Raw genomic sequence first — 27,054 nt, 5'->3', positions numbered from 1 at the left:
CCCCCCCATACCCTCCCATCCCGTGCACAAATTTCGTGCACCGGGCCTCTAATTTGTATATAATCCTGTGGAGAGTTGGTAGTTTTCTTATTTTCCACTGAGGAAACAAAGCTCATAGGTTAAGCAATTTGACCAAGGTCATATCACTTGTAAGTAGCAGGGCTGGTGCTAGAGCCAAATTTGCCTGCCCATGATTTATGCTACAGTGTATTCTTGTAACAAATTTAGCAAATCACAGAAGATATGATAAAAATGGCACGTGTTTTTTAGGTACCTACTGCTTGATGGGCACTGCCAAATATAACATAAAATCATATCCTTTGCCTGAAGATTAAAGCAATCATCACACTTAAGATATTTTTCCCTACACTGTTTGGTCAAACCGGACAATTTTTGAAAAAAGTAAAGAACATATATGTAGCATAAGTTTCTAAAGAAATCATTATTAAGCAGTCTCTATGTGTTGAGGCAGATGAGGAATGTAGAAGAAAACAAAAACTGTAGAGACAGAGGCACTTGAATTTGAGTTCTGGCTCTTTATCATCTCTAAGCAGTGTTGCCTTTGCTGAACCTCTATTTCTTCACCTCAAAGAAGGGGGACGGGATTATTATGAACATATCTACCCTGTAGTATTGTTGGGTAAGTTAATTGACCAAAGTAAGAAAAAAAATCTTAGCAAAATACCTAAGCTGATAGGTGTTTCTGGTCATTGTTTTTGAGGGCATCTGGAAATAGATGTTACACATACAGGTATGTTTCTTTTCAGATGGGTGGAAGAAGATTCACACACGCATTTTCTGGACCCTAAAGCCTGACATTTGCTTTCTTTTTCTCTTGTTCTTGTTTTAGGGAATGACCATGGATAAAAGTGAGCTGGTACAGAAAGCTAAACTCGCCGAGCAGGCTGAGCGCTATGATGACATGGCTGCAGCTATGAAGGCAGTCACGGAACAGGGGCATGAACTCTCCAATGAAGAGAGAAATCTGCTCTCTGTTGCCTACAAGAATGTGGTAGGCGCTCGCCGTTCTTCCTGGCGTGTCATCTCCAGCATTGAACAGAAAACAGAGAGGAACGAGAAGAAGCAGCAGATGGGCAAAGAGTACCGGGAGAAGATAGAGGCAGAACTGCAGGACATCTGCAACGATGTTCTGGTAAGGCCAGTGCTTCTGTTTCAAACAGTTATTTGTAAGTTGTATTAATTTAATGTTCAAATGCAAACTCTCAAACAGCTTATGAGACAAAGGTGTCTGAGTATACTGGAAAGCTGCAAACCATTTGCAAGTAATTTTTAAGCATATGAAGTTATTTTTCTTACCTCTTATTTGATCAGAGGTTGCTTATCACTTATGGGGAATTTTCCTCTCTCCTTTCAAAAAGACCTGTGAAAAATAGGAACATTTAGTCAACATTCCTCCATCTTTTCTTTAGAAATCGAATCCAGATAGGCAGGATTATAGGTAGATGCAGCACAGATAGGCTATTCTGTACACTAGGAGCAAACAGCTGAGCTGCTTTTCATGCCTGCCCAGTGTAAAGTCCTGCTTTTGTCCGAAAGTTAGCCACGTAGGTCAGTTTGGGCCTGCGTTCCCAAGCCAAATCAACAGTGGTTTGGGGATTTTCCTCTCCTATGTTTTATAGGAACCTTGGTCAGATGATTGATTCCTAACTGCTTTCACTCTGACCACCATCTGGGGTTGGATGGGAGGGGTGCATATCCTAGAGCAAATCATGATCATATTGTCTTTCCCTCACATCCTGAGCCCACTGGGAACTTTTTTTTTCTTCCAGGTGAAATCAGGTAAAAATGAACGGTGAGGGCTGCTTTGAAGGGAAAAGGAATTCACACTTGTGGATCTACCTCCTCCCCTGCTGGCTGCCTCTCCGAATTACTGCCCATGACACCTTTCTTTTGAAAACCTGTACAAAGCTTGTCAGCCATCAGGCAGTTCTCCTCATTCCTAACCCATAAGGAGTTGCACCCTGTCTGTCTGCAAAGAATTAAAATTACTATTGCCCTTTGCATCTTTTCACTTTGATTGATTACATCCCCTTATAACTAAGCTTTTGCATTGAGCTGCTCTTTTTGTTAGACTCATAGTGTAAGAATGTCATGACTAAATTTGTTGCCTGTTGGTAATTTGGGGGTTTGTTAATTTAATGGTGCACTAATTCCTGAATGTTAGGTGCATCTGATATTCAGATGAAGTATGGCATGTATTCCAAGGGCAAGAAAGTTCCATAATTCCTGAAAATGTAGACCAGCTTTTAAGAGCATCTGAAAGAATGTGAAGAACGCATGGTACTTACTGCCTCTTAACCAGTTTTTCAGGATGCCACATTCTAAAACAACTCTTCGAAAATATTGCTCTGTTTACGAAGCTTGGACTCCTTCAGAACTGCTTTTGTTGTAAGCATAAATGTTTAAAGGAATTTATTATTAATAATAGTAGTAGCTACCTTTTGAGTGCTTACTATGTGCCAGGCAACATGTTAAGCACTTCATGTATTTAGCTCTTTCTCATAACTACTCTAGAAGATGGCTATTGTGCTTCCTGTTGGAGAGCAGAGGAAACTGAGGCTAAGGATAGTTAGGTCATTTGTCCAAGGTCATACAGATAGTTCCTGTCACCTAGAGAACCATTATTAACATTGAAAAAGTATCATTCCAGACTTTTCCTGTACGTATTTTTGTGCGTGTAGACACATATTTTAATATTAAAATAGGATTCATGTGATATTTGTAATCTGCCATTTTTATTTCACTCAGAATTCTTTTGAGAACCTTTTCATATTTAACAGTGTAGTTCCACATCGTCATTTTTAAGGCCTACATAGCATTCCATTGTATGGCTCTACTTTAATCAACCCCTTATGGATGGTGAAGTGATTTTTAACAGAAGAAAACAGACATCTGCTAAAAACTTTTAAACGCTTTGGATGAAAAATGTTTTTTTTAATCTTCAAAAAAAATATTTAGAAGTGGTAGTGTGTATCTTGAATCTCAGACATAGTTTTAACATCTTGTAAATAATATTTCCAGATTCTTAACAAAATGTGAATCATTTTTTAGGAGCTGTTGGACAAATATCTTATTCCCAATGCTACACAACCAGAAAGTAAGGTGTTCTACTTGAAAATGAAAGGAGATTATTTTAGATATCTTTCTGAGGTGGCTTCTGGAGACAATAAGCAAAGTAAGTAACATTAAAAAAGAAAAGAAATTTGAGCACTAGTGGAGTCAGTTTTCCTTTATAATAATTTTAACAGTTTTTTCCTTGTCTATTCACTGTAGACACTAACATCACAGTACTCAGAAAGACCACAGCATTGTGCTGACCTGTGTGATAAGCACTTCATGTATTTAGTCATAAAGTGGGTTGACAGATCAAAATGAATCTAAGGGGAAGATAGGGAGGGCATTAAAAGTCTGGTGCAGTCCTAACTAGTTTAGCTCAGTGGATAGAGCATTAGCCTGTGGACTGAAGGGTCCCAGGTTCAATTCCAGTAAAGGACACATACCTCAGTTGCAGGCTCCATCCCCAGTCCTGGTTGGGGAGCATGCAGGAGTCAACCAATTGATGTGTCTCTCTCACATCATTGTTTTCCTCTCCCCCACTCCCCTCTCTTTAGAGGTGAAACTTGACCATGAAAGCACCATATAAAGAGTAATGCATCTCTTTTATCTCATACATGTATTACTGTGGTGGTGATAATTATAGCTGTGTTTTATTAAGTGCCTATTATGTGCCAAATATTATAGAGTCTCATTTATTCCTTACACAACCCTGGGAGTTTGGGTGGAAGTCTGTTCATTTTTCTGATAAGGAAACCAAGGCTACAGAGGTTTTCACTTCAAGCCACACACCTAGTGAATAAGAGCTGGTAATTCAAGTTTGGGTTCAAAGTCCATGACCTTTCCACTAGAGCATATTTTTTATGTTCTATCTTGTTAAAGGTTATTTCTGTATTTCTTACTGCCTTAGTGGGCTTTGTCATAATTGTTTTTGTTTTCCCCCAAAGCATTTCATGTAGTACTTAACTTAGAACAAACATTTAGCAAATGATTGTTAATCAAATGGTGGCATCACTGACCATTTAATCCAGCCTAGTTTGGTAAAATAATTTGATAGTTGTCCAGTATGTGATGCAGCCTCTGAAAGAACCCAACCTTTTAATATTTTTTTTTTTATCTTTCTTTTAGCCACTGTGTCGAACTCTCAGCAGGCTTACCAGGAAGCATTTGAAATTAGTAAGAAAGAAATGCAGCCTACACACCCCATTCGACTTGGCCTGGCACTGAATTTCTCAGTGTTTTACTACGAGATTCTGAACTCTCCTGAAAAGGCTTGCAGCCTGGCGAAAACGGTGAGAAAGGCCCTCTGGTTTCTGATCATAGTAAAACAGTGCTGTTCTTAGTTACTTATTTCCTGAATATAACTCATTGTCTTGGACTATTTTCATAAAATACATATTTAAGTATATATTTTATGAAATAAATTCAGACCTACTTTTTGATTTCTTCTTAACACCTGCTATTTTGTGTTTTATTTTTGTTTGATTAGTATTTGAGGGTGGGGTTATGGAAAAGTCAGGGTGAAGGTAGTTTGTTTTTCTTGTCAAGCTTTGGGTTGTAGAATTTGGAAAAGTGTGTGAAATGAATTCTCAAAGTTCCATTGCATAATTGAATCAGAGTTCGTGGTGTGAATTTCTGTTCTCCCTTGATCTCTTGTATCCAGACCTTTTGAGTTGTAGTGTTTTTTGTTTTGTTTTTGGTTTGGGGGTTTTGTTTTGTTTTGTTTTGTTTTGTTTTCTTAAAGGATTACTAGAAATGTCTTTGGTAATTAAAACATTACATGAATTTGGCCCTGGCCGGTTTGGCTCAGTGGATAGAGCGTCGGCCTGCGGACTGAAGGGTCCCAGGTTCGATTCCGGTCAAGGGCATGTACCTGGGTTGCGAGCATATCCCCAGTGGGGGTTGTGCAGGACCCTCTCACTTCCTCTCTGCAAAAAATCAATAAAATATATAAAAATAAATAAATAAATAAATAAATAAATAAATAAATAAATAAATAAATACATGAATTTGCCTAGAATGAATGCTGTATTAACAGTGATACCTGCTGACTTATCTAAGAATTTTTGTCATTGTTGGTGCTTTATAAACATTCATCATATGTTTGCTGAAACCGCTAGCAAACAAGGTAATAATGGCCTAGGTCAGTGATGGCGAACCTTTTGAGCTTGCGTGTCAGCATTTTGAAAAACCCTAACTTAACTCTGGTGCCGTGTCACATATAGAAATTTTTTGATATTTGCAACCATAGTAAAACAAAGACTTATATTTTTGATATTTATTTTATATATTTAAATGCCATTTAACAAAGAAAAATCAACCAAAAAAATGAGTTCGCATGTCATAGGTTCGCCATCACTGACCTAGGTTCTCCCAAAGTGCTGGACAGGATAAATTATATTCCTTTGTTAGCAGGAAAAAATTGGACTAAATGTGCTCCAGAGAACCTGTGATTTCTTTGCTAAAGACTCTTTGTTGTAGGCATTTGATGAAGCAATTGCTGAATTGGATACACTGAATGAAGAGTCGTACAAAGACAGCACGCTGATCATGCAGTTGCTTAGGGACAATCTCACTGTAAGTACCACTGGTTTCAGTGACTGCTTTTGGAGGGTTCATGGTCTACTCACCCACCTCATAATTCACTATTGCCCAAGACCCAAGAGAGTTTTGTACCTTGTAAGTATAGTTAATATTTTAAAGTGTTAAATTGGTTCAATTTAAGTGTTGAATGAGTACTAAAGTTTTGACCTTTTTAGTCATCACTGTTGGCACTCATACAGGAAGAATTTTAAACAGTCGAGGGAGAGATAAGGTGCTACAGATGGGAAACCGCTGAGAGTACATTTTAGTAGCCCTGCTTTGATCATAACTCTGTTTTTCTCTTGCAGCTGTGGACGTCGGAAAACCAGGGAGATGAAGGAGATGCTGGGGAGGGAGAGAACTAATGTGTATTGTGCTCCGTGATCTGTTCAGTGTCACTCTGTACCCTCCACATATATCCCTTTGTGCGATAAAAAAAAAAAAAAAAGAATCGTACATTGACTTTTCGATTTTTCACAGCCTCAGCCTAGCAAAAATGGTCCATGGGATAAACAGCTGGTATTTGTATCTTAAACTCAGATTGGTCACGTAAATGCCACGGCATTCTGAAGTTTTGATTTTTAACATTGACAGGATTACTGTGTGTTTAATTTTTTTAAAAACTGAACACTGTGATTATGGGGTTTTGTAACTAAGCAGAACTCTTACTGGTAGAAAAAATAGACCTGAATTATCTGTAACTTTTGGGAAAGTTTAAACAGTCACTGAAATACTGCTCCATTGTACAGTTGTACAGAAAGTTGTAGTGATTATATTGTGATGCTGGGACTTGGAGTGAGATACCTGTCATTTCGCATTCGAGTTTAATGGCAATTCACAGTAATTATGCCTGTTCAGGGCTTATAGACACTTGACCAGTTGGGGCTCTTGCCACTCAAAAGTTCATGACCAGTGTCTTCCTTTGAGGAAACTCGAAGTCGAAAATTGAAATTCTTTGTGGCAGTTAACTGGGTTATGACACCATGAGAAGGTCCAGTGCTCATACAACACACGTGACTAAAACCCCTGTCCTACAACAATGTCACTGATTTGCAACTTGTGCTTCAGTCGTGGAATCTTACTTTCCTTGTAACCATGAGCTAAAGAAGAAAGCAAGCCGTGTATCTTATGAATGGCCTTATCTGTCTCCTGGGTAATAACTTTATGAATAATGTTCTGCAGAGATTGCCTTTCACACGAGGAGTGCTCAGTCTTTGGGTTCTTCCTAGCTCTGGGCTTTTAAATTTTGAAATCTAAACATTCTTTCCCACTGTCTTTTTGACTGTTGACTTTTTTTTTTCTCTTCCTTTTTAAGTTTCTGTCCTGCTGCTTTACCTTTTTTTTTCTTTTTGAAGTTTATCTTTATTTTTCTTTTGTTCACAGTTTAATACTATATGGACAGGGATAGGAGGCCTGGAGGGGGTGAGAAGGGAAATTGGTGAGCACTTTGGTGAGCAGGCCTTGTTTCAGTCAAGAAGAGCTTCCAGCACCGTAGCTCTGTCTTCCTCCAGTTTTCAGCACAGTTGTTCTTCCGTCACACCAAGATCTGAATCAAAAAGTATTTTTAAATATCCATGACTCCTCCCTGTATTAACAGCCAGCCCTGATAATGCTTGTTGGTACCTGATCTCCCAACTGTACTCATCCAGCCAAGTTCACAGACGTGTTTAAACAAGACCCTCTGATGCAGGGAAGTTGCATGATCACTGCATTGGGGAGAATCCAGAATACCCAGGCCTACCAGTCTCACAGTATCCCCCCTCTCTTTAACATTCCACATAGCTGTAGTATCCATCTGTTTGTCCATCTGCTGAAATGAGAAAAGAAACCTTCATGCACTGATGAAAACAAACCAAAAAAAAAAAAAAATCCCTCCTTTCTAGCTGAACAAAAATGTGCAGTTAAATACTTGGCGCTTGAAAATGCAGTAGTGAACGTGGAACGAGCCTGTCTGTATATCTGGTAGCTCTTTCTTGCTTTGTTTTTCCTTACCAGTATTCTGCCTCACGTTTGCTTCTGTGATGGTTATATTGCCTAGCAAGCACACCCGTGGTTGTGAAAATAGTATAGTAAAAAAAGAAAAATCCCCGGTTATTGATGTACTAGATTTGTGTATGTCTTTTAAACAGTTCTAGTTTCCACCTTACACGGAATAATCAGGAAACGTGTAAAAATTCAAAAGTGAAATAAAAAATTTTATCAGTTAGTTGCCTGTGAATTGATGTGTGGCACCATTACTATCACTACCAGAATTAGCTAACTTTTTTTTTATCACACTCATTTTAGGCTCTACTCTTTCTTTAAAAGTAGGCAACAGCTTTATGTCATCCTTTAGAACTTGAAGTCAAGGTGTTGTCAAAGGAAAGAAATTACCATTAATACAAAGCCTACCCACCTTATATAAACCACTTTAGGTCTTTGGGAGCTTCTAAAATTTGGTGATGCCAGTGGATTTTGCATCCCATTCAAGTCTCTTCCCCCCCCCCCCACCCCCTCCTTTTGTTTTTTTAAACCCTGAGATGTAAGCAAGACAGTGAGATGGTTACATAAGGCCTGGTCATCTCCAAAGTAATAGTCTGTCATCTGTCTCAACACTATGGTAGCCAGCAGCTCTGTGTATCCTCATGGGATTTCCCACAAGGAGAGGAAAATGATTAGGAGGAGGGAGTAATTTCTAGCCCAAGATTAGAATTGATTGGTGCCTTCTTGCAACTGTTGGCTGGGCAGCCAGACCAGCTCCTGCCCCTGGTTCTGGAGCAGTTCCACCTTTCAGAGACACACCCAGCCAAAGGTCAGTGGGACCTGCTTTGTTGCAGCAGGGAAATCTGGAGGGTCCGCCCCTCCTAGAGGCCAGGTGAAGTACTGTCCCACATGGATTGGAATTCTTCAGAAAGGACTCCACAGCACAGATCGAATCTGCAAACTCAAGATTGCTGGAAGGGTCTTGCTGCTCCGCTTGGGACCACCGCCCTAACCGCATTGGGACCTCACTTCCTTAGAGTAACTTGGTGAGCCTTCCTAGTGGTGTGCAGGTGGAATGGATCCTTAATGAGAAAGAGGTGGGCAGGGACTATCCCAGGAAAAGGTCTATGCAAACTACATAGGAGGCAGTGTCAAAAAAGGCCTTAGTGGTCTTGAATTCCCACATGGAGCCTTCAGTCCCAAGTCACAAAGCTGGTTCCAGAGGGTGGGGCTAGACTGGGCTCCCTTGAGAAAAAGACTCCTTTCAGCTGGCCAGGTACACGCCTTTGAAAATAGCCAGGCATCCCGCTCCAAAATACTCTTGTTTGTAATGCAAACAGGATGTACGGTCTCCTTTAATCCTTACGAAGAGGGAGCTTACAAAGACGGGAATCGGGCTCGTAAAGGCAGTAACATTGGGGATTACAACTCAGGTTTCAGGCCCTCCCAGAGAGCTCAGCTCCACCGCGTCTCTACAGCCCCACCCCAGGCCAGGTGAGGGCTCTCCCGCCTCCGGAGGCTTCTAGAACGCTGAGGGGTCCCAGGTGGGGACCTAAGAGGGGAGGGGCCGGAGCGTGGGTGATTGGCACGCGGGCGCCGAGGGGTGGTAAAAGAAGGGGCGGCCGCGCAGGGACGGAGAGTCCCTTGCTTCCTGCGCGCCCGCCGCCGCCGAGGTTCCCGCCCGAGTGACGCACGCGGGGCGCGGGGGCCGGCACGTCGTCCCCCACCCCCCGCCATGAACGCCAGTGGCCCGGGCTTCCCGCTGGCCTCGCTCTACGTGGGTGACCTGCACCCCGACGTGACGGAGGCTATGCTGTACGAGAAGTTCTCGCTTGCCGGGCCCATCCTGTCCATCCGCGTGTGCCGCGACGTGGTCACCCGCCGCTCGCTGGGCTACGCCTACATCAACTTCCAGCAGCCGGCCGACGGTGAGCCCGGGGGCTGGGAACGGACGGACTGGAGCACGGTGCAACCAAGGCATCTCGGCTGTCCGCTCTGCCATCTCTGCTCCTGCAGCTTCAGTTTTGCAGCCAGGGAAACAGGTCCAGAGAGCCCCCTGAGGCCCTGAGCAGGAACGAGCAATTAGTGTGTGCCTACTGTGTGTTTTCCTGGTGCCCCAGTTTGTAGAGGGGAGATAGTAAGGCCGAGTGGAAACATCCAAGGGCTTTAGGGCCAGGCCAACCCTAGGATTAGAAAGCCAGCAGCTGTGTGACTTTGAGCAAATTACTCAACCATTCTGAGCTTCCCTTGCCTTTCTGAAAAATGGGGAGCGGACCTGCTTGATAGAGAGGTTGAGAGGAGGAGAAAATTCAAAGCACCTGGTGAGGCGATGTGGGAGGCGACATGGGAAGCCAGGAGAGCTGGGCCTGGGGCTCGGGCTCTCCCGGCTGCTGACACCAGGTCTGCACCAGGCGCTTTTCCCTTGGCAAGCCCAGAAAAACCGCCTCCACCTTAGGCTCCACAACCCGTTTCTCAGAGCTGATGGGATTGATTAGCGTTTGCGGAGTGGGTGTGCCCTCACCTCTGGTGAGTTTAAGAGCCCCGGTTTTGCTCAAGTTTTTCCACTAGGGTGTGAGCTTGAGCAAAAGTTAACACTTGACACTTCATCTGTGAAATGGGAGCTAAGGCTTGGAAGGAAAACTGTGTCTATGAAGTCGCTCCAGGTACAGCGGTTCTCAACCTGTGGGTCGCGACACCTTTGGCGGTCGAACGACCCTTTCACAGGGGTCGCCTAAGACCATCCTGCATATCAGATATTTACATTACAATTTATAACAGTGGCAACATTACAGTTATGAAGTAGCAACGAAAATAATTTTATGGTTGGGTCACAACATGAGGAACTGTATTTAAAGGGCTAGAAGGTTTGAGAACCACTGCATGGGCTCAATAAGTGTAACCTAAGAAAAAAAAAAGTAACCAGCATTCAGGTGCAAGACTCCAGAAACAACCCAAAAAGGCTTACTCTGCGTCTGCTGGGTGGATGGGGAGGTTCCCCTCCAGCTGGGGGTTTGCTGGGGTGGTTCAGCCTTTTTCCCAGGGGATGACTGAGCTGGATTCCAGGGGGACTTCTCTTTTGCTCTGCTTTCCCCACCCACTGCCATTTCCAGCTTTCTCCAAGTTCTGCACACCTGACCTTTTGGCCAGACTTCATAGATGGGGAAGCTGAGCTCCAGAGAGAAGGGGTTTAGCCCTGGGTGTTCATTGGTAGAACTCGATGGAAAAACCAGACTCCACTGAGTTCTGCACAGTTCCTGTCCATGCCTCTGAAGGTAGAGGAATCCTTTAAGCAGGGGACAGCATGTGACCGGGGAGAGGTAAAGGCCATAGCAGTCGCAAGAGGACAGGCATAGGCTGCTGTTTTCAGACACACTGCCATTTGCCAACCATCTGTTTTGTGCCAGGTGCTAAGGACAAGGCACCTTGCATTCCTTTTTTTTAAATATATATATATTTTTTTATTGATTTCAGAGAAGAAGGGAGAGGGAGAGATAGAAACATCAATGATGAGAGAGAATCACTGATTGGCTTCCTCCTGCACGCCCCCTAGTGGGGATTTGGCCCACAACCCTGGCATGTGCCTTTGGCCGGAATCGAACCCAGGACCTCCCAGTCCGCAGGCCGACGCTGTGTCCACTGAGCCAACCCGGCTAGGGCGGCACCTTGCATACCTTATTTAATTTTCAGCCTGTCCAACAGCCTAGAGGTAGGTGTGAAAGGGTGGTTAATATCATCATCATCATCACTACTTTAGAGGAAGAAACCAGCTCAGAGAGTTGATGCTTGCCTCCCCCAACATCCTACTACTTGGGGTCAAATCTCAACTCTGCTGCTCAGCACCTCTGAGCTTGAATTTCCTCTGACTGCTGCCACCGTTTGTCATAGAGGCCCTCCTTTACATTTTTATCTACTCGGTGTGCTTTAGAGACCACAGTAGACCTGGCTCTGCCACTGATCTTTCCCCTTTCTGAACCTCAGTTTTCCCTTCTGTAAAATGGGGGTAGAAATCCATGCTCACGTGGCTATAGTGAGGAGTTGAATGAGATCCTAAAAAGTGGGAGGAGTGCCATACACTTTAATTCTTATCCCTCCTGAGCATTCAGGCTCTATCTCCAGTGAGACCCAGACACTGGCTCTTTTTTTTTTGGAAGGAGGCTCCCAATTACCAGTAAGCACCTGAGGGCTCAGGGAGTCCCCTTAACTTGCTCCTTTCTCTCCTCCTGTCCAGCGGAGCTGGCACTGGATACAATGAACTTTGAGGTTATCAAAGGCCAACCCATTCGCATCATGTGGTCCCAGCGAGACCCAGGACTTCGAAAGTCGGGTGTGGGCAACATCTTCATCAAGAACCTGGAGGAGTCCATTGACAACAAGGCCTTATATGATACCTTCTCCACCTTTGGAAACATCCTGTCTTGCAAGGTTGGTGAGCCCTCTTGAGGGGGTCTGGGTCAAGTACCTGTGTGGTAGAGGTATTCCAAGCAGCACCTCACTTTATAGTATATGAGGTCTTTTCAGTTAAGCTCTAGGTTCAGCAAGGACCGGAATGGAAGTAATTCTTTCAGTTTCATCTTCACATACCTATCAGAGGCCACCTGTGTTTCAGTCTGCTTTTGCTGTGTAATCACCCCAAAGCTTAGTCACTGTCAACAGCCATTACTTAGCTTATAATTCTGCAGTTGGTGATTTGAGCTGAGTTCAGCTGAACAGGTCTGGCCTTGGCTGGGCTCCTTCATGTGCCTATGGAGAGCTGGGTGGCTCTGCTTCTAGGCAGTTGTTGGCTGTTCTCTGGAACATCTCAGCTTTCCTCCCTATGGTCTTTCATCCCCCAGCAGGCTAGCCCATGGCAATGGCAGGGGCCTGGGAGACAGAGTGGAAGCTCACCAGGCCTCTTGAGATCTAAGCTTGGAACTGGCACACAGTCACTTCCAATGCATTCTATTTGCCAAAGCAAGTCACAAGACCCAATTCAGAGTGAGAGGGCATAGAAATTATAGGACAAAGAGTGTGGATATAGGAAGGCCGTTAATTGAGGTCATCATTGCAATCAATGGCCACATCTTGTTTTTAAGATTTCTCTTATAATAGAGGGGAAGTTCCATAAGAGTAATGATCTTGTTTTTATTTACCTTTGTATCCTGGTACCTAGAATAAGATTGGCACATAGTAGATGGCTCAATAATATTTAGTTCCATTTTCCCCAGTCAGCTGACACTTTAAGAGTTTAAGAATTTCCTGAAAGAGTCAATTGGGAGTTCCATTTTTAACTTTATGAGGAAATGCCATACTGTTTTCCACAGTGGCAGCACCAGTCTACATTCCCACCAGCTGTGGACTAGGGTTCCCTTTTCTCTACATCGCCAACACTGCTTGTTGATTTGTTGTTGATAGCCATTCTGACACGTGTGAGGTGGTACCTCATTGTTGTTTTAATTTGCATCTCTCGGATGATTAGTGACTTTGAGCATTTTTTCATATGTTTCTTGCCTTCTGTATGTCCACTTTGGAGAAGTATCTATTTAGGTTCTTTTCCCATTTTTGAATTGGGTTGTTTGTCTTCCTTTTTTTAAGTTGTATGAGTTCCTTATATATTTTGGAAATTAACTCTTTATCAGATGTATCCTTGGCAAATATATTCTCCCATGCAATGGACTCTCTTTTCATTTTGTTGATGTTTCTTTTGCTGTGCAGAAACTTTTTATTTTGATGTAGTACCATTTGTTTATTTTCTCCTTGGTTTCCTTTGTCCTAGGAGATGTATTGGTAAATATATTGCTACAAGAGATGTTTGAGATTTTACTGCCTATGGTTTCTTCTAGGATTTTTATGGTTTCATGACTTACAGTTAAGTCCTTTATCTGTTTTGAGTTCATTCTTGTGTATGGTGTAAGTTGGTGGTCTAGTTTCATTTTTTTTTTTTTTTTGCATGTACCTGTCCATTTCCCAACACCATTTATTGAAGAGAAAGTCTTGACTCCATTGCATGCTCTTGCCTCCTTTGTCAAATATCAATTGAGCATAATGGCTTGGGTCAATATCTGGAGTCTCTGTTCTGTTCCACTGATCTATATGCCTGTTCTTGTGCCAGTATAGGCTGTTCTGAATACAGTAGCCTTGTAGTATAACTTGATATCTGGTATTGTGATTCTTCCAACACCAATCAGAAAGAATGTATGCACCCCATGTTCATAGCAGCGTAATTTACAATAGCTAAGATTTGGAAACAGCCTAAGTGCTCATCAGCAGATGAGTGAATAAAAAAGCTGTGGTACACCTACACAATGGAATACTACATGGCAGTAAAAAAGAAGGAACTCTTACCATTTGCAACAGCATGGATGGACCTGGAGAGTATTATGCTAAGGGAAATAATTCAGTCAGAGAAAGATAAGTGTCACATGATCTCACTCATATGTGGAATCTAATGAAGAAAATAAACTGATGAACAAAATAAATCTAGAAACATAGAAGCATGGAACAGACTGATGAATTTCAGCGGGAAGGCAGAGGTGGGTGGGCAGAGGTTAACCAGGGGGAATTTATATGCATATATGCATAGCCCATGGACACAGACAATAGGGTGGTAAAGGCCTGGGAAGGGTCGGTGCGGGGAGGAGGGGTCAATGGGGGGGAAAAAACCACAAAGGGGACATCTGTAATACTTTCAACAATAAAGATACATTTTAAAAAAGTGATCATAAATAATAATACAAAAAAAGAATTGCTTGAAAGGGTTCTTATGGCTACTACAACAAGATAAGTATGCAATACCCTTAGCAGGTATTTGGCCCCAAAACGGGGACCCAGTCAACGTGGTTGAATTTGAAAGGAAGCTGGGGCTTGAGTTGAAAGTGGGGGACCCTGTTTGGGGCTGGAGAGTGGAGGAGGGTATGCTGGGCCTAGATTTGGATGAATACTAGTGCAGGGCCAATTCAAGAGCCTCAAATGTCAAGTTGATCTAGTTCTGTGGACAGCTGGAGCTACTGGAAGTGAGGTCCCAATGGGACACCGTCACAGTTCCATTTTGGAGAAAGCATCCCAGGGGTCAGCATGCAAGCTGGGTTGGGAGGCTGGGGTGGTCATCTAGGCAAAGGCCACTTCGCTGAGCTGGGGCACCGGCTGCAGGGTGGGTGGAGCTAGGGACACCCTGAAATGGGCATTAGTGGTCTTTGTGCAAGTTCAATCAGAGGGATGGGAACTACGTGACCTGAGGATTTTTCCCATTCTCAAGCTCTGTGCTTCTCATTTGAGTCAGGGGGCTCACGAAATAGGGGTAGGATGTTTGTGGGTCTTTTCCAAAATTAAAACAAGTCTGTTGTTGAAACAGTACATAATTGATGAAGTTTAAACAATGTGGAAAGGAACGAAGTGGAAAAGAAGGCTCCATCCCTTTCAACCCTAGTCCCCAGAAATAACCATTATTAACAGTTTTCTGTGTTTCTGTTTAAAATTTTCCCTTGTGTAGATGCTCACTTTCACCCAATTGGGCTTGATTTTTCCCCTGCTTAATGATATACCCTCCACATCACTCTGTGGCAGCCATATAATCTACCATGTTCTCCTCAGCTGTACACTAGCACGAATGTACTGTAACTTACATAACCAGTCGCCTCTTGATGGATACTCAAGAGGTTTTTCTAATTTGCTGTTAGAAACTTGTCTGTGGTATAGAAGACCTGCGTTCAATTTGAGGACGGTACTGTGTGAGCTTAAGCAAGTGGATCAACCCCTCTGAGCTTTAGTTTCCCATCTCTAAAATGGAGTTGTGTGACATAGAATTGTCTGTCACAGTCACAGAGCGAGCACTCAGATCTTAGTTGTTCTACCTGAACCCCCTGTTGGATGCTCTTCTTGTTCTTTTTCTCTGTGGCCCAGGTGGCGTGTGATGACCACGGCTCCCGAGGCTTTGGCTTTGTCCATTTTGAGACCCGTGAGGCTGCGCAGCAGGCCATCAGCACCATGAATGGGATGCTGCTGAATAACCGCAAAGTGTGAGTGGCAGGCATAGGGGTGGACCGAAGCCAAAGGGACAGAATCATAGCATCACCCACTGGGGACCCATGCTACCCACCACCATCTAAGGCAGCGGTTCTCAACCTGTGGGTCGCGACCCCTTTGGCGGTCGAACGACCCTTTCACAGGGGTCGCCCAAGACCATCCTGCATATCAGATATTTACATTACGATTCATAACAGTAGCAACATTACAGTTATGAAGTAGCAACGAAAATAATTTTATGGTTGGGTCACAACTTGAGGAACTGTATTTAAAGGGCCAGAAGGTTGAGAACCACTGATCTAAGGGCACCAGGCACTGAGCAGCAGCCGGTATTCTTCCTGGCAGTGTGACCTCGGAAGAGTGGCTTAAGCTCTCAAGGACTCCCTTTCCTCAAGTAAAAATGGGACCGCTGATATATGCTTAGAGGATTTTTCTGAGGAGTCAATGAAGTGATGATTCTGAAGGAATGGCCAGATCATCAATGGACTCAGCCTTCTCAGCGTGCCTGTGCATTTTTTTCTTAAGCCTTTTGTGTTATTTCATGGGATTTGGGGATGGGTGGGAAAGTAGGCATACGCTTAGCCGGCCATCTTCATACAAATCAGTTTGGCATCATCCCCACTTCACAGATGGGAAAATTGAGATGCAGATGCTGGAGAGAATCTCTTCTGGCAGTGCCCCTCCCCCAGTTTTGCTTCTGTGCATCTGAAGGCTCAGCCCCATGCTCAGTACTATGGAGGGATGGTGGCTTTGAGCTGGGAGATGCCCGGAGAGTCATTCTGTCCAGGGTTTCCCAGGGGAAGCTTCTGTCAACAAAACTGAACAATGGTGGACTTTTCCCAGAAGGATGTTATTTTGTTAGCTACCATGTGTCCAGGTTTACCTTTGCCACTCAGTTTTTCTCCACGTTTTAGTGCCAGCTACAACTTGTTTGTGCTAAATGTGCTATAGATACTATCAAATTTTCTTATGCTTGGTTTTGTTTTGTATTTTTCTTTTATTAAAGAATATGTTTTTATTGATTTTAGAGAGAGAGGAAGGGGGAGAGAGAGAGAAACATTAATCGGCTGTCTCCTGCATGCCCCCTACTGGAGCCTGCAACCCGGGCATGTACCCTGACCGAGAATTGAACAGGTGACCTCTTGGTGCATGGGACAACACTCACCCAACTGAGCCAACTGGCCACAGCAGTTTTTGTTGGTTTGTTTGTTTTTCTTAATCTATGATACTTTCCTAGGTGTGTTGACATGAACTTGGGGATTACAATTTTTAAAGTGAATATTGTATTTAAGTTATTTCAGTTTCCCCACAGCAGCACTAGCATGGATTGTGTCTGGTTCTCCCACTACTGTTTCCCCAGTGTACGTGGTAAATGAATGAGCAAATCCCTGTGGTGTGAGTTTGATCCCCAGTTTTACAGGAATGAACACTGAGACTCAGAGAGGTTAAGGAACTTGCCCAGGGTGGCACAGCTAGGCAGCTGCAGAGTGAGGATTCAAGTGTGACTCCCAAGTTCATGCTCTTATCTCCTGTGCACTCAGCTGCCTGGTGTCTGGTAGGACTTCCCTGTGCATTTGCCACAAGAGTTAAGTCTTAACCTTATGCTGGAACATGGAATCTTGGCTGCAGAAGGTGGTCAGGCCTTGGGTATATTCTAAGTAGTATGGGCCCTGCCCAGTCTTCTGATGAGGGGATCAGAGGCCAGAGGCTGGTAGCAATTGGCTCCAGTGACCCAGGGTTGCGGGATGGGCTGGGATGGAGGTGGGGGTGGCTGGTGGCTGGCAGCTGCCTACCCTGTCAGTTTGTCCACAGCTTCGTCAGCCACTTCAAGTCCCGACAGGAGCGGGAGGCTGAGCTGGGGGTTCGGGCCATGGAGTTCACCAACGTCTATGTGAAGAACCTGCAAATGGACATAGACGAGCAGGGCCTGGAGGAGCTCTTCTCCCAGTTTGGTGAGTGTGTTTCCCGAGGGAGTTTGGGGTCACTTTCTCTTCTGCTCCCTAGTCAGGCTGGGAGGAAAGGCCCTCCTGGGCTTTCTGGAGACTTGTGGGAGGAAAGGGCAACACCTTGGGGCTTCCTAAACTCCCCTTTGAGCCAGGTTGGTCCTTCCCAGGGAAGACGCTGAGTGTGAAGGTGATGAGGGATGACAGCGGCCACTCCCGAGGCTTTGGCTTTGTCAACTTTGAGAAGCATGAGGAAGCCCAGAAGGTAGGAGCCTGCCTCCCCATCGCCCTGCTTCATGGAGAAGGTGCTGGGCCAGGACTAGGAAGAAGGGAGGTCGGGAGCAGAGAGCTCCGGCTGCCTGTGGAAGGAAAGGTCACATGAGCCAGGGCCCTTCCTGCCTGCGCTGAAGGCAGAAGGCTTCAGCCTCCTCTGGGACTTCCGAGCCATGTGGCTGCTTATTTTATAGGTTCTTGCTGCACGAGAGGTAGAAGGGGCCTTCGAGACAGCCACTACCCTCTTCTTGAATTGATTGGGGGATTGAGGCAGGGAGGGAAGTGCTATGCTATTTCTTGCTTCCAGGCCTTTGTAAATGCTGTTTTCTCACACTTCCCTTTTCCTGCAAATTAGACCGGTGCTGTCCAATAAAAATGTAACGTGAGCCACATATGCAATTTAAAATTCTCCAGTAGATAAAAACAACAACACAATTTTCAATAGCCACATTAAAAAGGGTAAAAAAAGAAACTGTGAAATTAATTGTAATATATTTTATTCAACGTTAACATTTTCAAATGATCACCACGTCAATGAGTATTTAATATAAAAATTGAGATTTTTTTTTACATCCCCTTTTTTTTACTTAATTCTTTGAAATCTGGTACCTCCAGCACAATTCAGACCAGCCATATTTCAAGTGCTTAGTAGCTGCATGTGGCTACTGACTACCTTATGGGACAGCGTAGCTTTAGGCGATTTAGTGCCTGTCCTTTGGGTCTCATACTTTCCCTCCTTCACAAAGCTGCCTCTTCCTGTTATCATTTACTTGTGATACCTTCTGTCTCTCTCCATTAGTAGCACATGAACGAACTGAAAGTAGAGCGCTAGCTGGTTTGGCTCAGTGGATAGAGCATCAACCTGAGGACTGAAGGGTCCCAGATTTGATTCAAGTACATGCCCGAGTTGCGGGCTCGATCCCTAGTAGGGAGCATGCAGGAGGCAGCCAATCAATGATTCTCTCTCATCATTGATGTTTCTATCTCTCTCTCCCTCTCCCTTCCTCTCTGAAATCAATAAACATATATTAAAAAAAGAAGAAAAAAGAACAGAGTAGAGGCTGGGTCTCGTTTCACCATTAAGTCTCTAGTATTGTACCTGTCAGTAGCTACCAGATATATAATTGCTCAGTGAATGAATGGTACAAGGTCATACAATGACAAAGCTGGAATAACAATGTTATATTTGTCCTCCCACCATAAAGCTCTTCCCATGGTTGCTGCCCCCTTTAAGATCACCGGACATGGAAGAGCTCAGCTCAGGGTGGATTCTGGCTGGAGACCTGGACCCTGGTGCCATCTCGATATCAGCCTCTTCTCACTGAGCACTTAGCACGGGCCAGGCACTGTGCTAGGGGTTTTGCACACATTCTCATCTCCCCCCACTAATATGGGCTCTGCTGTTATTATTAGGTTTCATGGGTTGTATTAGGTTCCACTGAGATTAAAATAAACTCTTTCTGACTCTGAAGTTTTGTTCTTAAGTAAATGGCTCCTTTGAAAGGTAACTTCTTGTGTGTCCTTGGACAAGTCCCACCCTCTCTCTAGGTTTTGTTTTCCCCAACTGTAAAACGACAAGTGGGAGTAGATGGGTGAAGCTGCAGGGGTCCATTAACTCCAAGGTCTTAAGACTTTGGTAATGACTTTTAAGACTGCTGTAGAACAGGTAGTTCCTGGGTCCACGATGTATATTTACATATATTTGCATATTTAGGCAGGAAAGCAAAAGTCATCATTATGTGAAAGTATTTACTAATGAACTGACCACTGAAAAAGTTCCCTTCAACATTTCTCTTCACTAACACCATTATCTCATCCTAACTATTGAGCCAGTATACACATAAGTCTGCCTTTTGCAGATTTTTGCAGATAAGTCCATGCAAATTCAGTTCAGTATAAATGGATTGCAGAGAGAAGTTGCATATCTCACAAAAGATGCAGGATTTCATGCAATCAAAGCCACTGACAAGTTAGGGTCTGGTAGGCTTAGGCTAGTTAACTGAAGAAAAGCAAAATCAACAGGGTTAAGACACCAGTGTTTCTAAAACAATTAATTATTTCTAAAATAATTAGCAAAAGGATTCTTTATGCTGTGAAATCCAACATGAAGTAAAAGATATTGATTATGCTGTCATGCCATTTTGAAAGAATTATGCTTGCTGCTTTGTTTTTAAAAAATCCGTGTGTAGGTAGTTATAAACTGATTGTCAAATATGGGAAACTGCAAATTTCCCTTTTTAAAATAGAGTCAGAAGCAAATTTTTAAAAATCTACAGTTTACTCTGAAATTTTGTCCCATGTTTTTAAAAAGTGGATGGCCTTTATCCTGTTACTAATGATTCTCAGCTAACAAGGCCAGCCTGGTTGGCAGGTGGTCCCTTCTAAACCCGGGAGGTGGGACTGGAGGCCATGGCTAAGGCCAGGGCCTCATCGGGGGTGGTTCCCAAGCACTGTCGCTCCATCTTCTCTGCACAGGCTGTGATGGACATGAACGGGAAGGAGGTGAGAGGACAGCTCCTCTATGTGGGCCGTGCCCAGAAGTGGGCGGAGCGGCAGAATGAGCTTAAGCGAAAGTTCCAGCAGATGAAGCAGATGAAGCAGGACCGGCTGAACCATTACCAGGTGAGGGCCCTGAATGTGATTCCCTCCTCTAGCAGCCCCACGTCCAGGAACTAGGCTTTAGGGATTGTGGGGGCTCCAGCTTCCAGGTGAGGGGCATGCCGTGTGATTGGTGGGGTGCATGGGTATTGTGCGGGGCTGGGAAAGGAGGCTTGGAGACCAGGGCTTCCACTGCCCCCCACACAGGTCAGTCAGGAGCGTGGGGAGGAAGGCATATCTATCAGTGTCCTTTCCCTCCAGGGCGTGAACCTGTATGTGAAGAACCTGGATGACTCCATTGATAATGAGAGGCTGAGGAAAGAGTTCTCTCCCTACGGAGTGATCACCAGTGCCAAGGTGAGGGCTGTGGGTGCCCACAGTGGACAGATAGCCCCCCCCCTCCCATCCTCTCACTCCCCACACACCCCTTCTTCCTCCCATGGCCTTCAGGGAGTTGGTGCGGAGCCACACCTTTTGGATTTGGGGGCCATGTCTGACCCCATTAGAGCTTGTCTGCACTGGAGGGAAAGAGGATGGTAACACAGTCCCAGTCACACAGCTGGTCTTACTGGGGCCCACTGAAACCTTGGTTCATTCAACAAGCATTTATTGAGTGCCTACTATATGCCAGATTCCAGAAATTCATGTCTTAGCATTTCCATTGACTTTGTTGTCTGGTCTTGAACAGTGACATACCCCTTCTGGGCCTCAGTTTCTCCATCTGAAAAATGAGAGGGTTGGGCTGCTATATCATTCTTCATCTATTCTTCATTAATTAAACATTCTTAGCACCTGAAGTGTGATGATTAGCTGTTCTACTCAGTAGCTCTGTGACCTTGAGCAGATGTCTTCTGAGTCTCATCTATAAGATGAGGGAGTTGGGCTCACTGGATGCTTCTTCAATGCTGACGGCTCATTAAAATCCCCTAGGGCAGTGGTTCTCAACCTTGGCTGCACATTAGAATCACCTGGGAATCTTTTTAAAATCCTGATTTCTGGGCCTCATCCTCCGGAAATTCTGTTTCTTTGTTATGGGGTGGGGCCACAACATTAGTAACAAAGAAACAGAATTTCCGGAGGATGAGGCCCAGAAATCAGGATTTTAAAAAGATTCCCAGGTGATTCTAATGTGAAGCCAAGGTTGAGAACCACTGCCTTAGGGAGCTCCTAAATACACCTGAGAGAAATTTCATGTAGATTCTGAGGGTAGGGGCTGGGCATTTTATTTATTTTCTTTAAATATGTTTATTGATTTTAGAGAGAGAGGAAGGGAGAGGGATAGAGAGATAGAAACATCGATAAGGGAGTAACATGGATCAGTTGCCTTCTGCACGCCCCCACCTACTGGGGATCCAGCCTACCACTCTGGCATGTGCCCTGACCAGGAATCAAACTGTGACCTCTTGGTACCTGGGTTGATGCTCAACCACTGAGCAACACCAGCCAGGCTCTGAGAGTAATTTTAAATGCATAAAGGAAAATTCATAGGATTACAAAAACAATTATATTGAAATAATTATCAAAATACTAAGGTGACAGCAGTATGTGCTTCTTTATTAGTGTATCAAACTATAAGATCTAGTGAAGTAGCAATTAGCATAAAAGATATTTGAGATCAGCAATAATGAATATGAAAATATTTTCTCTTCCCCCAAAAGTCACATTTTTTATTCTTACATTCAAAATAGAAGGAAAGACTAATATGAAAATACAGATGCCATTTTTTCCCCATTTGAGTTTACAGACCCCCTGAATCCCATCCATTGACCTCCCTGTGGATCTGTGAACTCTCAGGTCAAAGCAGGTAGCAAAGTACAGTTGGAAAATCACTGATGTAGAGAATGGGCTCTAATAGAGCAGATTCAAAAAATTATCTCAATCCTGTTGCTCATGGAGTAGGTGAGCAGGGCCAGTGTCTTGACCCTAAAAAAGATTAAGAACCCTAAATGTAATGTGGATTGGATCCTGGAAGAGGAAAAGAATATTAGCAGTAAAACTAGTGAAATCCAAATGAAATGTCCAGTTTAGTTAATAGCATTGTAGCTAATGTAGTTGATAGTATTGTACCAATGTTACTATGGTAGTTTTGACGAATGTACCATGTTTACATGGGGAGGCAAGCTCAGTGAAAGAATTACAGCAACTCTGTACTATTTTTGAGACTTTTCTATAAATATAAAGATATTTCAAAATAGAAAGTTATTTTAGTTAAAAGGTTAAGAACCTCTTCCCCAGATGTTGAAAGAACTTGGCTCAGGGCCTTGTGGAGGCAATGGGGTTTTACCGGATGGTACATTGGCTGAATGTGTGACCCACTGGCTGGGTGACCCTGGACAAGTCACTCTCTCTCTTTTTTTTAATGGTAAAAAGGGCTTTTATTTCTACTAAAAAGATAATTAACAGGTTAAAGCACCAGAAGTAGAAATTCAAATTATTTTCATGTTCCTTACAATTCTCTTTATTGAAGTCTCTAGGAAATATAGCTGTTAAGAGCACCCTTTTGATGTCCATAATTCACAAATGAAGTTGTATGAGTAGTTAGGAAAACCCAGCCCTAGCCAATTTTGCTCAGTGGATAGAACATTGGCCTGCAGACTGAAAGGTCCCGGGTTCGATTCCGGTCAAGGGCACATGCTTGGGTTGCAGGCTCAATCCCCAGTAGGGAGTGTGCAGGAGGCAGCTGATCAATGATTCCCTCTCATCATTGATGTTTCTATCTCTCTTTCTCCCTCTCCCTTCCTCTCTGAAATCAATAAAAATATATATATATATATATTTTTTTAATATATTTTATTGATTTTTTTACAGAGAGGAAGGGAGAGAGATAGAAAGTTAGAAACATCGATGAGAGAGAAACATCGATCAGCTGCCTCCTGCACACCTCCCACTGGGGATGTGACCGCAACCCAGGTACATGCCCCTGACCGGAATCGAACCTGGGACCCTTCAGTCCGCAGGCCGACGCTCTATCCACTGAGCCAAACCGGTTTCGGCAATAAAAATATATTTAAAAAAGAAAGAAAGAAGGAAAACCCAAGAAGTGGTCGAAATGCAGATTGTTGTCATCATAGTGACCTCAATGGAAATGTTTAAGATGGTGGCCCTGGCTGAAGAACCAGCCCTAGTCTTAGATTCTTAGCTAACCCTAGACCCGTGGTCGGCAAACCGCGGCTCGCGAGCCACATGCGGCTCTTTGGCCCCTTCAGTGTGGCCACGAAGTTTCAATCGCACTGTACGTGCGTGCCCGCACGTGGCATTTTGTGGAAGAGCCACATTCAAGGGGCCGCAGTTTGCCCACCACTGCCCTAGACTATCATCTCACTTCATGATAGCCCCTCTGAGGACGGTATATACATTTAATTAAGCCAGCTTCCCACCACAGCCTAAGAAAATCTTTCAGAAAGAAAATTGAGAGAGAGGAATATATTCTGAAATGCAGCTCTTCTCCCTAATTCTGCGAATGGTCTGTGCACTATGCGTAGCTGTCAGTCAGCAAGTAGACTGGTCTCGGATCTGTCACTCTTGAGCCCCCCTTTCCTCACCTATAAAGTGGGAGTCATAGTGAAGTGAGGAGTGTCAAGTATCTGGCATGTGGTGGGCCTCAGTGAATGTGGGGTGACAGGACACCCCGATAGTAAGTTTCTGCTGGCCCTGCTCAGGCCAGGCTGGGCCCCAGGGGAGGAGGGGAACCGGCCCTAGGAGTCTTCCTTCCCCTCCCCCAGCAGCCCTTGTCTTGTCTTGCTTTTAGGTGATGACAGAGGGTGGCCACAGCAAAGGGTTTGGCTTTGTGTGTTTTTCCTCTCCAGAAGAGGCAACCAAGGCCGTGACAGAGATGAACGGGTGCATCCTGGGTACCAAGCCGCTGTACGTGGCGCTGGCTCAGCGCAAAGATGAGCGGAAGGCTATTTTGACCAACCAGTTCATGCAGCAGCGCCTCTCCAACGTGTGGGCCCTGGGTGGCCCCCTCTTCGGCTCTTTCCAGCAGCCCGTGAGCTACTTCCTGCCCACCGTGCCCCAGGTGAGGGCCTGCCTGCTACCTGACAGCCAGGTGGAGCAGGAAGAAAGCTTCAAGGCAAACATAGTTCCCAGCCTGCTTCTGCCTCAAACAGCAGGTTGTTTTCACCCCATTTCTAAAAGGGCTGATGAAAACCCTTCTCTAAGAGTGCAGCTGTCAAACAGCTTCCATGTGGGAGAGAGATTTGTGAATGGTATGCTAAAAAGATTCTTTGGTCAAATTTAAGTTTGGGAACTATTGCAGTAAACAAAGGAAACATAGGTTTCTTTACACATGCATTGTTTTTCCCTACTATGCCCTTCTGACTTCCCAAACAGACAGAGTGGGTAGCCCTCCCCCAACTTAAGTGGCCGTTTTGCAGCGTGCCTGCTACCATCTCTGAGGGGCCTGGTTTGGGAAAGGAGCTCGTGTGACCCAGAGGAAGTAGAAGGTTTTAGCCACTAGAGGCTCCTAGAATGGGGACATTCCTGCTCCTGTTAGCAACTGCTGAAGCCAGCACAAGTTTCCGCAGGACGTGTCACCATTTTATCCAGGTCGTTGGGCTAGTGGCTCTGAGAAGAGGAGTGAGGATTGAACCTGAGATCTTGCCCCAAAGAGTTGAGGGATAATGGCCATCCCAAAATGGGAAGCAGGCCTTCATCCCAGCTTTGTGGGTCTTTACTAATCAGTCCCCTGGGGGGACAGTGGAGTTCCTGCGGTGACATCCTTGGGGGGATGCAGTTTCTCACTTCCCCTGCTGCAGCCCCCTCACCTGGGTCTTCTTCTCCACACAGCCTCCAGCCCAGGCTGCGTGCTATGGCTCTGGCCCACCTGTCCAGCCTGCCCCCAGGTGGACGGCCCAGCCACCTAGACCCTTGAGTGAGTGATCCAGCCCCTCCCAACCATGAGTGTGGGACCCATGGGGTAGTGTGTAACATAGTGGTTAAAGAACACGAGTTTTGGGGTCAAGCCTGCCTCTGTCACTTCCTAAAGTGTTCATCGGGGTGGGTAACTTCCTCTCTGAGCCTCAGTTTCCTCTTCCGAATGTGGGCCTGAATGAGATATGTGTACGTGCACCGAGCACAGTGCTGAGCCTGTAAAAGGCTTGCATTCTCTTCAGTCAGTTCGCATTATCTACAGTCTGGTTTGTGGCTGAAAATTCTTGCGAAGCTGAGAAATGAAACTCCTTTGGCCGTGTTGCTGATGAATGGCCCTTCTCTAAGAGTAAAGGTCACCTGATTTGAAACTGCCTAGGGCAGTGGTTCTCAACCTTCCTAGTGCCGCGACCCTTTAATACAGTTCCTCATGTTGTGGTGACCCCCAACCATAAAATTATTTTCGTTGCTACTTCATAACTGTAATTTTGCTACTGTTATGAATCGTAATGTAAATATCTGATATGCAGGATGTATTTTCATTGTTACAAATTGAACATAATTAAAGCATAGTGATTAATCACAAAAACAATATGTAATTATATATGTGTTTTCCGATGGTCTTAGGCGACCCCTGTGAAAGGGTCATTCGACCCCCAAAGGGGTCGCGACCCACAGGTTGAGAACCGCTGGCCTAGGGGGATGAAGGGGTGTGATCATGACGCCTGTGCCTCTGAGGGCTCTGGGGAGACGGGAATTGAGTTGTAATAGGAAATTGCCACACCCCCTCCCTGGAGTTCGGGGTCTGCCTGACCAGGTGAATTCACTCATCTTTCTGCTGTGAATGTTCTGGTTCCCCTTCCTCACCCTGGCACCATCAGGGGGTGGTGTGCTTCTCTGATGAATAATCCCCCTTCCTGCCAACCTTTCTCTTTCCATGTTCTCAGTACCACAAGCCACCTACTCTCCAGCTGCCTCAGTGGACTGGTCACCAGCCACGTCTCAGCACTCCCCGACCCACATCAGCAGTGTCAAGAAGGCCTCTACCCAGGAGCCACCCCAGATGTCCTACACCCAAACAGTGGGTGAGTGTAGGCGGGGCCAGAGGAGTGGGTGTGTGGGGGGCTGGGTCTGGGGCAGGAGCTTGGTGCTGGATTGGCACTAGTGGGGGTTGGAACCAGCCTCCACGGTGACCTTGCCCTTCACCCTCGGAGAGCAGGGCTGACTTTGAGGCTGTATAGCACAGTAGTGAGTGTGGACTCCAGAGTCGTGCAGGCCCAGTTCCTGGGGTTCACGTACTCTGTGGCCTTGCTAACTACTATTATCGGATTGCCTCATCTTTAAAATGGGGATGAAGACAGTTTTCCCCTTTTGTTGTGTGAGTGAATGAGATCCTAAGTGCAGGGGCTTAGCACCAGATCTGAACTTAGTAGGTTCACAGCAACAGCTATGAACAAGGGCACAGATTTTGACTATAGGCAAGCACCTGTGGCAGATGTTTGTGCGTCTGTGTGCTGGGGGTTCTACATGAATGCTCGTCTTTAGGCCTTATCGCTGCAGGTTGCTGCCAGGCCCTAACGTCCCTGCTTATTTCTTACAGCCAACATTGGTACCCAGACCTCTGGCCTTGGTGAGGCAGGATGCTCTATGCCAAGTGGGCCTCTCCTGACACAGAGATATTCCTTGGAGACACCCAACACCCATGAGGTAAGGCTGACCCAGCTGCCCTCTGAATCTGGGCTCCGGGGTGGGG

The 27,054-nt window shown here is 44.9% G+C and overlaps 2 protein-coding genes across 13 annotated transcripts in view; both read left to right on the top strand.

Moving 5' to 3' along the window:
- YWHAB (tyrosine 3-monooxygenase/tryptophan 5-monooxygenase activation protein, beta) overlaps positions 1–7,864 on the top strand; it is a 39,309-nt gene extending 31,445 nt beyond the window's left edge. For 11 of the 12 annotated variants that reach the window (XM_014543704.1, XM_014543712.1, XM_014543707.1 and 8 more), the window contains exons 2-6: positions 851–1,153; positions 3,073–3,196; positions 4,204–4,367; positions 5,557–5,652; positions 5,967–7,864. In XM_014543704.1, coding sequence (XP_014399190.1) covers positions 854–1,153; positions 3,073–3,196; positions 4,204–4,367; positions 5,557–5,652; positions 5,967–6,023 — 741 coding nt within the window. In that variant the 5' untranslated portion in view covers positions 851–853 and the 3' untranslated portion in view covers positions 6,024–7,864. Of the gene's footprint in view, positions 1–733; positions 752–850; positions 1,154–3,072; positions 3,197–4,203; positions 4,368–5,556; positions 5,653–5,966 lie in introns of those variants that run through there. The other variant, XM_014543706.1, reaches the window with a different exon arrangement.
- Positions 7,865–9,320: 1,456 nt separating this feature from the next.
- Positions 9,321–27,054, top strand: part of PABPC1L (poly(A) binding protein, cytoplasmic 1-like) — a 25,863-nt gene continuing 8,129 nt past the window's right edge. The window contains 11 exon segments of the mRNA XM_014543703.1: positions 9,321–9,548; positions 11,849–12,042; positions 15,496–15,611; positions 17,431–17,570; positions 17,732–17,826; positions 20,310–20,456; positions 20,694–20,789; positions 24,181–24,450; positions 25,221–25,305; positions 26,249–26,386; positions 26,902–27,008. Coding sequence (XP_014399189.1) covers positions 9,356–9,548; positions 11,849–12,042; positions 15,496–15,611; positions 17,431–17,570; positions 17,732–17,826; positions 20,310–20,456; positions 20,694–20,789; positions 24,181–24,450; positions 25,221–25,305; positions 26,249–26,386; positions 26,902–27,008 — 1,581 coding nt within the window. The 5' untranslated portion in view covers positions 9,321–9,355.

The sequence above is a fragment of the Myotis brandtii genome, unplaced genomic scaffold (genome assembly GCF_000412655.1).
Source record: "Myotis brandtii unplaced genomic scaffold, ASM41265v1 scaffold333, whole genome shotgun sequence".
NCBI lineage: Eukaryota > Metazoa > Chordata > Mammalia > Chiroptera > Vespertilionidae > Myotis > Myotis brandtii.
Note: the sequence above shows the minus strand (reverse complement) of the source record. Positions and strands in the feature narration are given on the sequence as shown.